Source organism: Vombatus ursinus, unplaced genomic scaffold (assembly GCF_900497805.2).
Source record: "Vombatus ursinus unplaced genomic scaffold, bare-nosed wombat genome assembly UNPS02014847.1, whole genome shotgun sequence".
NCBI lineage: Eukaryota > Metazoa > Chordata > Mammalia > Diprotodontia > Vombatidae > Vombatus > Vombatus ursinus.
In genome coordinates, this window is record NW_020954625.1 from 436,442 (window position 1) to 448,545 (window position 12,104).

The 12,104-nt window shown below is 47.3% G+C and overlaps 1 protein-coding gene across 1 annotated transcript in view; it reads left to right on the forward strand.

Moving 5' to 3' along the window:
• ADAMTS7 (ADAM metallopeptidase with thrombospondin type 1 motif 7) overlaps window positions 1–12,104 on the forward strand; it is a 167,377-nt gene that overhangs the window by 114,640 nt on the left and 40,633 nt on the right. The window contains exon 16 of the mRNA XM_027840600.1: window positions 5,411–5,552. Within this exon, the coding sequence (XP_027696401.1) occupies window positions 5,411–5,552 (142 nt within the window). The remainder of the gene's footprint in view (window positions 1–5,410; window positions 5,553–12,104) is intronic.

Genomic DNA, 12,104 nt, shown 5'->3' on the forward strand with positions numbered 1-12,104 from the left:
AATGAGGGGACTATCCCTGCCCTGCCTACTTAGGCAGCTGGTGTCTCAGTGAATAGAGTGCTGGGTCTGGAGTCAGGGAGACGTGAGCTCAAATTCAGCCTCACACGCATTACTGTGTGACCCTATGCAAGTCACTTACCCTCTGTCTGCCTCAGTTTCCTCAGCTGTAAAATGGGGATAATAATAGCACCTACTTCCCAGTGTTGTGAGGATTAAATGAAATAAAGCTACGTAAACACTAGCTGTATTATTATCATCATTATTCCCTGGCAGGATGTTGTGAAGATTCACTTATCACTTTTACTGATTAGCATTAGCTAATTAGTGTTGTTACTATTCTTTCCACTTCAATACCTGATTCTTCAGGACCTCCTACGAGTGAGGGAGCCACTCTGCTCAGCACTGGGAATACAAAGACAAAAATAAAAAATTTCCTGTCCTCAGGGGTCTTATATTCTAAGGGAGACAACATGTGTCAAATACCTACAAAATATGTACCAAGTAATTGAAGGTTGGGGAAGGGAAATGCTAATAATTAGGGGGATCTTGTAGAGAAGGTGGCCCAAGGAGATAAGTCTAGAATGGAGTTAGAGACTCTAAGAGATAGAGATGAGAAGGGATGGCCTACCAGGCAGGGAGGACAGCCCGGGCAAAGGCATGGAGATGGAAGACTGAGTGGAGTCATGTGTGGAGAAGACAAGGTAGATGAATTTGGCTGGAAACACAGTATGGGTTACAGGGAGTAATATGAGACAATTCTGGACGTGTAAGTTGGAACCAGGAAGCTGGTGACATCAGTCACCCCTGGAGCTTTTGTCCGTTTCCATAGCCAATCAACAGGCATTTTTTTTCTTAAGCACCTTTTTAAAAGCACCTACTATGCACAAGGCACCAAGGTTGGCGATGGGGATTATTTCGTGTACCCAGCCTTTCCCAGCCGGCACCCAAAGCTGTTGGAGTTCCCACTCCTCCTGAGTAGAAACTCAGGCTGGTTCTACCAGCCCCCGCCTGCCTTCAAGGTGAAAGGGGGCTGGCTCCAAACGATGCAGTACTTCCTGACCTAAGCTCTGACACCCCCTTCCTAACCCTCTAGGGCACTTAAGTGAGAGGGTGAGTTTTTTGTTTTTTTTGTTTTTTTAGGCAATTGGGGTTAAGTGACTTGCCCAGGGTCACACAGCTAGTAAGTGTCAAGTGTTTGGTCTGAGGCTGGATTTGAACTCAGGTCCTCCTGACTTCAGGGCCAGTGCTCTATCCACTGTACCACCTAGCTGCCCCAAGAGGGTGAGTCTTAAAAAAGGACTACACCAGAATTTAAAGGAAATATGGCAAGATAAATAAACTTTCACGGAGTACAAGAATGTCAGGTTTCCAATTGCATGGAAATCTTACAATAAAATACTCATGGTGTAGTAGGAAGATGGACTTGAAATCAGGAGGCCTAGATTTGTATTCTGAGTACTTATTGGCTGTGTGACTCTGGTTGAAACATTTAACAGCTGTGGGCCTCAGTTTCCTCATCTATAAAATGGGAGTGAGAGTTCACGCTTTACATCCTTCCTCCCCGACCCAGTACTAAATTTTTGGCTACCCTACTCTGCAGGAAAACAGTCTCACTGTGGGTACATGAGATACTTTCTGGGCCTAAATCCTGGCCCAGTTCAGGCCTCCCAGGCTCCAGCTGCGGGGACTTTGGAAAAGTAACAAATTAGGCCCAGAGAGCCTCATTTCACAGGCTGGCAAACAAGACCCAGATTGAATCATCTCTTGGAACTCTTCCCCCAGGGTTGTCTTGTGGCTTGTAATGTATTTGCTCTCCTTTACACTTTGCGGAAGCGTCTTTGGTTCAGAATGAGAGCCAAGGGAGGCAGGGCCTGCCCGCTATAGGAGATAGAGCTCCCAAGAAAGATCAATAACAAACCCTCCCTGGCCAAACTGAACAGGATGACTTCCTCCAGGGCTGGGACTGCTTCATCTTTGACCTTGTGTCCTCAGCACTTAGAATAGTGGTTGGAATATATATACGTATTTCCCATAAATACACCGGGCCGCCTTCAGTGGGAGGCCTGGGTCAGGAGAAAGCTTTCCACATGGTGGGGACTGGTGATCAGGGTGTCATCAGAACAGGCACACATATGTATAAATATAAATATATGTGTGTATATGTATACATGTGTGTATACACCTACATATGTAGGTGTATATGTATGTATATACATGCATATGTGCATATATGGACATATAAAATGCATTTAAATACTTGAATGAATGAATCTCTCTGGCAAGCAGGCTGGCCAAGCCCAGCAGAGCCAAGACACTGAGGGTGAAGGTTTGTGCGCCCCATCCTGGGCAGAAGCTCTAGGCATGGGAGCCCAAAGGACTGGGCCCAGCGCTGCGCCTATTCTGATGCCATCCTGGTCACCAGTCCCCACTCTGTGGAAAGCTTTCTCCTGACCCAAGCCTGAAAGGCCCAACTTGGGCCTCCTACTGAAAGCAGTCCAGTGTAGAGGAAAGAGCACAGCCTGAGAGCTAAGGGTCTCCTCCTAGGCCTGCTATTAATTTACTGTGTGACGTGACCCCCTCTTAAACCTGTTTTCTCCTCTTTAAAATGGTGGTGTTGGACTAGATGGTGTCTAAGGACATGTGATAGTGGATTTTGAGCTTGAAGGGACCGTCCTCATGGCCCATCTACTCCAATCCCCTCATTTGAATGATTGGGAAAACCAAAGGCCTTGGAAGTCACATCTTGGCCAGAGTCATACGGGAAATAAAAGGAGAAGAGATTGAACTCTATGTCGTCCCACTCTCACCCCAGCTCTGCCATCCTTCTATTTCCTGCCTTCTAGGGTCCTGTGAAGGGTAGTGAGGTCTGTGAAAAGGTCCAGGGTCCAGGCCAGCTCTTGTGTCTAATCCTTCTCCACTCCCCCGGCTCCCTCGGGGTAGAAAGAGCACGCTCTAGCCTTGGCTAGCACGCAGTATTCCCGGATGTTTTCATCTGGGTGTTGTGTTGTCTTGTTGTCCATCCCATCCCCCCAGGACACCTTCTCCAGGGCCAGGTCGGGGAAGCTGGGCAGCTAGCGAGATATTCTCAATAGTGCAGGATATGTGGGTGGGTAGAGGGCTGGGATTCAGATTCATTGAATGATGGGGCTCAAAGGGGCCTTTGAGATCACCCGGTCCTGCCACCTTATTTTACAGTTACAAAATCCTGAAACCAGAAGGAATTAAGGGGCTAGCCCAGAGTCACCCAACCAGCAAGCAGAAGGGACGAGGAATTTGTTGAAATTGCATTAGGTGAGGAAAGGTGGAAGGATCACAAGGACCTTAGATGTCATCTCCCCAAACCCCATCATTTTAGAGATAAGGAGACTGAGGCTTAGATGGGAGCTCAAGGTCACAAACTAGTAAGTGTCGGAAGCTGGCTTTGAACTCAGGGTTTCCTGCCTCCAGGCCCAGCGCTCCGTGCATTATGGCGCCACCTAGCTGCCTCCATCTCTCTGGGCTGGTTGCCCTAGCTGTACAATGAGAAGGTTGGATGGGCTTCCCAGCCCTGGAAAGGTGTTCCACATAATCCAGGACTTTCTAATAGCAGAAGGGGAGTTCCTATTAACTCTCCATGCAAATCCACAACCTCTTATCTCCCTGCTCAGTGGCCCTCTGCTCAGTCCCACAAACACCCAGGATTTGATCTCCAAATCACTCCTACGCCTAAAGTGAGGTGTCCTTCCCTGGAGCAGAGGTGTCAAACTGGCTACCTGGACAGAAATGGGGAAATGGTTAGTAAAACATAGAAAAATACAATACAGCATAGATAATGTTAATTTGTGGTTTTCTAAGTCAAATATGGGGCCCACAAAGGATTCCTTTCTATTTAACTTGACATCAGTTCAATTCAATAAGCGTTTATTAAGTTCTTCACCAAATGCTGAGGACACAAAAAAAGACAGAAGACAATCCCTGCCCTCAAGGGGCTTACCATGATCAAGGGGATAATTGCCATTACTCACAACCCCTTCAGCCTCCAATGAGGGTCACATCAGAGAAGGGCACATTGAATGGGTGTTGCCTCAGACAAGCTGAGACCTGGGAAAGACCTTAGCTTAAAAAGGCCGAGGTCTTCCACTGCATCCTGGGTCATCTCTAGTCCTCCTGATCTATATCTTGCCACTGGACCAGATGGCTCTAGAGGAGAGATTGAGGCTGGTGACTTTGCATAGCCCTCCCTCACTTAAATCCAGTTCACTTGCAAATCAAGACATCCCCTTTCCGATGTGATTGGCTTCCATTCTATCGGGGGGATAATGTGTATATTATTGTGAATAAATATATTGTGAATAAATACAAACCAGGTGCAAGGTAGTAAGTGAGAATGGGAGGGTCCTAGCAATTGATGGGATCAGGAAGGGTGGCAGACATATAGAAGGGAGTACTTGATCCATGGGATAAGGCATGCTGCCTACCTTGTGACAGAGGAGAGAGGGAATTGGGATGCAGAAGGAGATGTACATTTTTGGACATGACCAATGTGAGAATTTATTTTGCTTAACTATGAATATTTGTTACAAGGACTTTGTTTTTCTTTTTCCTGATGGGAGAGAGGAAAGAGAAAAGAATGCTTGTTAACTGAAAAAAAACTAAATGATTTTAAAAAAATACAAAAAGGAGTGGTACTTGAACAGAGTCTTGAAGAAAGTAAAAGGTTCTATAAGACAGGATCCTCAGTACAGATCCTCTGCCCAGACAAGGAGCCATCCAGTTATTATTTAAAGATCTCTAATGATAATAGATGGTATTTGTTAAACTTTTTAAGGTTTACAAGTTGCTTTGGAGACATTATCTTGTTTGAGTCTTACAATAACCCTGTGAAGTGAGCAATACATGCATTATTATCCCTGTTTTACAGTTGAGGAAACTGAGGCAGGCAGAGATTGAGTGACTTGCTCATGGCCACACAGCTAGTAAGTGTCTGAGGTGGAATTCAAACCTAAGCCCCCTTTCTCCAAATCTGATACCCTGTTCACTATACCACAATACTTCTCTTGTGAGGGGAACCCCCTTACCTTGGACCCACAAACCCAAAGTAGCAGGCAGTGACATAGGGGATGCCAGCTGGCAGCAATCTAGGTGTGAGCTGATGAGGCCAGGACCCTGGTGGTGACAAGGGGGAGGGAGAGGAAGCCCCTAACTTACTAATGAGGTGTCTGGGCTGCTGGACCCAACCAAGCAGGCTCTGCTCACAGCCTGTGGTTACAGAATCATTGGCAAACGTTCCAGAGCCAGGGGACCGGGTCCTGTTGGAGGATGGCTTCGGGCCCGTTGGCTGGCTCCAGTACACAAACATCCTCCCCACCACCACAACCACTGGGCACCAGCAGTTAGGCATGCTCACCACTGCCTCGGTTTCCCCTTCCAGCTGCTGTTCCAAGAGAGCAATCCTGGTGTACGTTACCAGTACACCATCCAGAGGGAGGCAGACAGTGAAAATGAGATCCAACCTCCTGAGTTCTCCTGGCGATACGGGGCCTGGACCAAATGCACTGTGACCTGTGGCACAGGTAAGACACTGGGGCCTGGGGCAAGGAGGGCACAGAGCAGACCCTCACCATCCTGAGATGTTGGGCTAATTACCAAGGGCAGAGGGGTCAGCTAGATAACCTCTGGAGGAGCCTGGCACCTGTGGGCATATTTCATGAGACGTAAGAGCTGGACAGGTAAGAGCCTGGGGGTCCCAACCCCTTCTTAATTTATAGGTAAAGACACTAAGACCCCCGAGAGGTAAATCTGGTTTGTCCCAGGTCACATAGAGTCAGGATTCAAACCCCCATCTTCTGGGGTTCCAATCCAGTGTCACTGCTGCTTCTCCTCAGTCCCAAGTGAAGACCCCTTGGGGATGAGCTCTCACCCTTCTAGATAATTTACAAAAAAAGGCAAGACTGGCCTTCACAGGAGTCCCTGAGGGAGAAAAGGCAAGGAAGGAGAGGGCTAAATGGGGCCTTCTTCTGGATGGAGAAGGATAAACAGCCATGTTCCCTAGGCGTGTGTCAACCAGCTGTGGAGATACTGTGTTTGCAGGTTTTGTGTGTGTGTGTGTGTGTGTGTGTGTGTGTGTGTGTGTATGTCCTGCCTCTCAAGCCCAGCCCTTAAGCCAGCATCTGAGCAGCTGGGGAAAGCATGCCTGTGGTGCCTAGAGGCAGCTCCCAACCAGGAAGCCTCTGCTGCTGCACCAAGGTTTCTAAGCCAAGCTCAGTTAGGGAGAGGAGAGTGTGGATGGCAGCCTTCCTTGGAGCTGCTGCACTGGTTAGGCTCCTCAGTTAGTGTCTCAGAACCTTGAGCTAGCTGGGCTGATTTCCAAGAAAGCCATGGGCCAACCCTGAAGGTTGCTGCTCATGCCACCCATTTCCGAGGACCTTTCAGGGGACAACATGGCATCCTGGAAAGTCCCCTGGGTTTAAAGACATAAGTAACACCTTCCCTATAAAATCTAAGCCCTACAAGAGTACAAACTTTCATTTTTGTCTGTGTAGACAGCTAGGAGTAGCTAGCTATTGGATTCATATACTGCCTCAGACACTTACTAGCTGTGGGACCCTATGCAAACTTTCTTGCCTCCGTTTCCCTCATCTGTAAAATGGAGATAACCATAGCACCTACCTCGCAGGGTTGTTGTGATGATCCAATGAGATTATATCTGTAGAGTTCTTTGCAATCCTTAAAGCACTGTATAAATGCTCGCTATTGTTACTGTTTTATTATCATCATGATTTTATCTCTCGTCTAGTGCATAGACACAGGCACACAGCAAGTTTTTTATAAATGCTTTTGGGTCATTGGTTCCAATCTCAGCTCTTCAGCTTACTACCTGTGTGACCTCTTTGGCCCAGATGACTTCTCTCGTCTTTTCCAGGTCCGGATCTTATGATCTTAATGTATTCTTTCCTTGAGAATGTGGATTGTTTCATTTTTGTGTTTGTGTCTCAGTACGTAGCACAGTACCAGACACGTAGGAGGCACCTTATAATTGTTCATTAGTTGGTTCAAGTTCCAACTTTCCCAGTAACAGCCTGTGTGACCTTGGACAAATCACTGAATCTATTGGCATTCGTTTCTTTGTCTATAAAATGAAGGGGATAGACTACATTTCTAAGGTCCTCCAGCTTTAATGTCATGATTCTGTGATGGCAGAGGTGAATCATGGAAAGCTTCCTAGATCAAGTAGGTTTTGAGAGGGACCCTGAAGGACAGGTAAGAAATTGTTGGGAAGGAGAAGAGGAGGAGGTCTGGATACATGCAGGGATACATATGGGTTCACCACAGTAGGGTTTCTATAATGAGACACAAAATGGAGACCCAAGGTCCCATCTTCTAGACCTAGTGTGTCATCTTTCCCCCACAACTCCCCCAGAACTGGGAAGCATTAAGTATCTGTGTGAATGGGAATGTAAGGACCTTGATCTTGAGCATCTCAACACGCCCCACCCCCCAGGCAGTGATGCTCCCCTAGAGAATGTAAGCGCTTTAGACCAGAGACTTTCATTTTGGTCCTTGTATCCCCGGCCCTTAACACAGTGCCCGGCACATAGGAGGTGCTTAGTCAATGCTTATTGGTGGAGAAGGTTTGAGAGCAGCTGGTGTTGCCCATCTCAGTGTTTCTGGACTGCCCCTGGTTGGTGGCAAAATTTCCCGTCTACAAAACTTGGATAACCAAGAGTCCTAATTTCTTGGAACTTCTGCCTTTAAAATGACTCCTTGACCCCCTCCTGTTCTCTTCATCCTTCTCTTTTGGTCCCTGGTTACCTTCTTCTCCCAGGATCTTAATCCATGACCCTGGGTCCTCACAGCACCCGCAGGATTAATTTGCCATGTACTTGGGCTTAAGAAGCCTGGCCCTGACTCCCATATAAAGGTCTTTCCTCCTCTGCATCCAGGCCAGGTTGGCCCTCCCCTCCTTCCTTGCTCCTTTCTACCTCTCTTCCCTGACTTTGTGCCCTCTCTCCTCCGATCTGCTGCTTGGCTATCATGAACCCTTCGTCCCCAGCTGCCTCATGTCCCATCTCAGCAGTCCAGCTGGCCTCGGTTCTGTCCCATTCCAGCCTCCCACTCCCCAGCAAGAAGCCAACGTGGGGTGGGGCCACATGTGTGGGGCCCAGTGTTGTTGACATGTGAAAGGTTGCAGACCCCTCCGGGGAGCTTAGACCTGAGCAGCAGTCAGCCCGGGGCCAAGCAAGGCCTTGTGGCCAGGGCAGAGCTTTGGCCTGACTCGTATTTGGGGTACAGGCCTGCACCAAGGATTTATGAAGCAGCTATGCACCAGTCACTGTGCTGAGCTCAGGGGATACAGGGAGACCTTTCCACCTGCCCTGCCACGTGCACTGTTTTAGGGGATGCCCAATATCCACATTCACTCCTGAGAACTGGGACGATAGAAGAGACCTAGGTAGGTAAGGAGGGGAAAAGAGAGCGGGTGAAGAAAGGGATACAGAGAGAGTGGGGAGAGGGTTGGAAAGAGAGACAGAGAGAGATGGAGGAGAGGGAGAGAAAAAGAGAGAGAGAGTAGGGGGAGGGAGGGAAAGAGAGACAGAGAAAAAAAGAGAGAGAGGGAGGGAGGGAAAGAGAGACAGAGAGAGATGGGGGAGAGAGAGAGAGAGAGAGGGCAGGAGGGAGGGAGAGGGCATTTGGCCTTTACTGACGAGGCAGCTTGGCATGGAGTAATGGAGGAAGTGGGCATGGAGGCTTAGTTCCCACAAGGTAAGGCAGGACTCTAAGAGATGGGTAAGGGTGAAGAGAGCTCTCGGTAATAATACTTGTGCTACCCACCTCACCGAGCTCTTGGGAGGGAGTGCTTTGTAAACCATAAAGCATCAAAGAAATGGGCTCATACAATTCAGTTCAATGTGCATTTATGAAGCCCCTTCTGTATACCAGGCGTTGTGCTAGATACAAACAAACAACAAAGAAACCATCCTTGTCCTTGGGCAGCTTACATTCAATGGAGGGGAAAACAGTGGGAGAATTCTGTACAATATGTGAAGGAGCCATGACTCTGGGAGTCAAAGGACCCGCATTTCAATTCTGCTGCCAGGTTGGGAAACACCAGGGCAGATTGGCTCCTTTCCTGCACTTATAGTCTTAGAGAGTTGCCTAGAACACAGAGGAGTAAAATGACTTGCCCAGGGTCCCATAGCCAGGGTATGACAGAGGTGGTTCTACACCACACTACCAGCCACTACACCACCCTGCCTCTATACAAACATGTGAGCCTCTTGCGGGCAGGGACAGTCTTTTTGCTTCTCATTGTATTCGCAGCATGTAGCACAATGCCTGGTATGTAGTAAGTGCTCAATAAATGTTATTGACTGACTGAGCAGTGCAAAGTCTGTAGAAAACAAGACATAGTGCTGTCAAGAAGGGAAGAACACAGACAGCTGGGGGAGTTGGGAAAGGCCTCGTGTAGCAGGTAGCGCCCACGCTGCCCTTAAAAGTCTGCTCTGGTTTACTCTGATGAGTGAGAGCCTTCCAGATGGGGGCGCACTGCCCATGCAGAGACACAGAGATGGCGGATCAAATGGGACAGCAGAGCCAACCCGCTCACGGGCAGGGAGAACGGCCAAAGGGAAGGAATGTGAAGTGAGACCAGAAGGGTAGCTAGGAGCTAGACTGGGGCAGACCTTAAATTCCAGGCTGAGGAGTCCATATTCTATCCATCCTAAAAGCAAGAAGGAGCCATTGCATGTTCTTGAGTAGGGAAATGATGTGGTCAGATCTGGGTTTGAGAGATATCACTCCGGTACCTTAATAGAACTGGAGATGGGAGAGACTGGGATTTATGAAAGATAAATGTGTTACATTGTACTTGGATTCCAAAAAATCTGCTTCGAAGTACTCGGTGGGGGAGTTGAGTGACCCTTACACCTGATCTATGGCCTCTGGTTTATAGCACAGGAATAACAAGGTCCTGGCCAGGGGTGAAATACAATAAACAAAGACTATTTCCTGCAAATCTAAACAGAAGGGCTTGAGACTGAAAAGCAGTGAGGAAAAGGAGGCGGGGAGAAGGAAAACACTACCCGCATATATCCAACAAGCTGGATACCAAAGAGGGCACCGAGAATGGTGCGAGAAGAGTCGCAACAGAGACGTTTGTAAATTGATTGAGTTCAATTCTGGCATCAGACATTTACTAACTGGGTGACCCTGGGCAAGTCACTTAACCCTATTTGCCTCAGTTTCCTCATTTGTAAAATAAGCTGGGAAGGAAATAGTAAACCACTTCAGTATTTTTGCCAAGAAAACCTCAGAAGGAGTCGCAAAGAGTCAGACAGCCCGAACAACAAAAGTTATACCATTAATACCTGCCTCAGGGTTGTCATCAGAATTAAATGACCAAAAAGAAAAGCTTTATATGAATGTGGGCTATTATGTGTCTTCTGGGCTGTGACCAGATTAGGACAAAGTTCAGTTCCTCACCCACTGAGAGCTCCCCTTCTGGAGAGTTTGTTCAGAGCTGTCTGGGCAGCTTATTTTCATTCTAAAAGTGGAAACAGATTTGCATATCCATTGGGTACACAGGCCGCACTTATTATCATAACAGGACCAGAAATAGACCCAGTGGGGCTCAGAGTCTCCTGACTCAGTCTAGCCTACCTTAGAAATGCAAGCATGAACACTCTTCTATCGCTGCTTATTGTTAGGGGCTGCTTCTTGCCTTGTGTTGACAAGGCCAAGGTGGTGAGGGGGTTCTCCATATGATCTCTGGGCTCTGGCCACAGCCTGCATTCATCTGTACCTCTAATTAGCTGCCTCACAGATGGGCACCTGTGCCCTTATGGTAAAAGACAGGATGGCCAGCTCCTGGCCCCCCTCAGCTCATTCCCACTATTAGGATTCAATTTAAGGCTCCTACCTTGTTTAATCAAGGATCCGAACCTTCAATCCATTCAATAAATACTTATTTATTGAGAGGGGGAGTATTCCTTTTAATGTAAAAAAGAAATTTTCCTATTTTATTTTTTTATTTAAAAACTTTATTTTTATTTTTAAAAACTTTATTGATATCTTTTGTTTTTACATAATGATGATGGTATTTATTGAGCACTTTAAGGTTTATGGAGGCTTTACATATATTATCACATCTGAGCCTCACAGCAACCCTGAGAGGCAGATGCTATTATTATCCCCATTTTACAGATGAGAAAATGGAGGCAGCTAGATTAAGTGACTTGCCTGGGGTTACATAGCTAGTCAGTGCCTGAGGCAGAAATTAATTCAGGTCCTCCCAACTTCAGGTCCAGAGCTCTACCCACTAGACCACACTGCTTCTCCTTATATTGCTTTCATTTCCTTCTCCCCTGAATGAATGAATGAATTAATGAATGAATGAATGAAAGGGATGGGGAAGCAGCTCGTCAAAACCACGCAGCCTGACAGCGTGCCAAGGTCCCTCGTCTATAAGTTGCGTGTCTTCATCTCTTCTTCAGAGGCAAGCTTAGTCCTCACTCCACAAATGTTTCTTAAGCACTTATTACGTACAAGGCACTGTGGGTGAAGGCCAAGCCTATTCCTTTTCAATACCAGGCTAAGGAGTCTAGCCTCCTTAGTTTGTCATTCAAGGCTCCCTATAATCTGGCTCTAGCACACTATTCTTCCATTTCGTGGGCAGCAGCTAGGTGGTGCAGTGAAGCCAGGGAGACCTGAGTTCAAATCCAGCTTCAGACACTTATTAGCTGTGTGACCCTGAGCAAGTCACTGAACTGGTCTGCCTCGGTTTCCTCATCTGTAAAATGGGACAATAGTAGCACCTACCTCCCAGGGTTGCTATGAGGATCCAATGAGAAAATAATTATAAAGTGCCTGGCACATAGTAGGTGCTGTATAAATGGCAATTATTATTGCATTCCATTCCAGCTGGAGGCACCATCCCTGGAATTCACCATGTTGTTTTCATTCAGTGAGAGCATTTCGGGTTGATTTATAGGAACACTTCCTAATGAGAACTGTGCAAAGTCACAGTGAGTAGCTCCAGCGGGGAGTGGATCATTCTTCATTGGAGTTTTCTAACCAAAGGCTGGATGACCACTGGCTGGACATACTGGAGTGGGGATTCTTGTTCA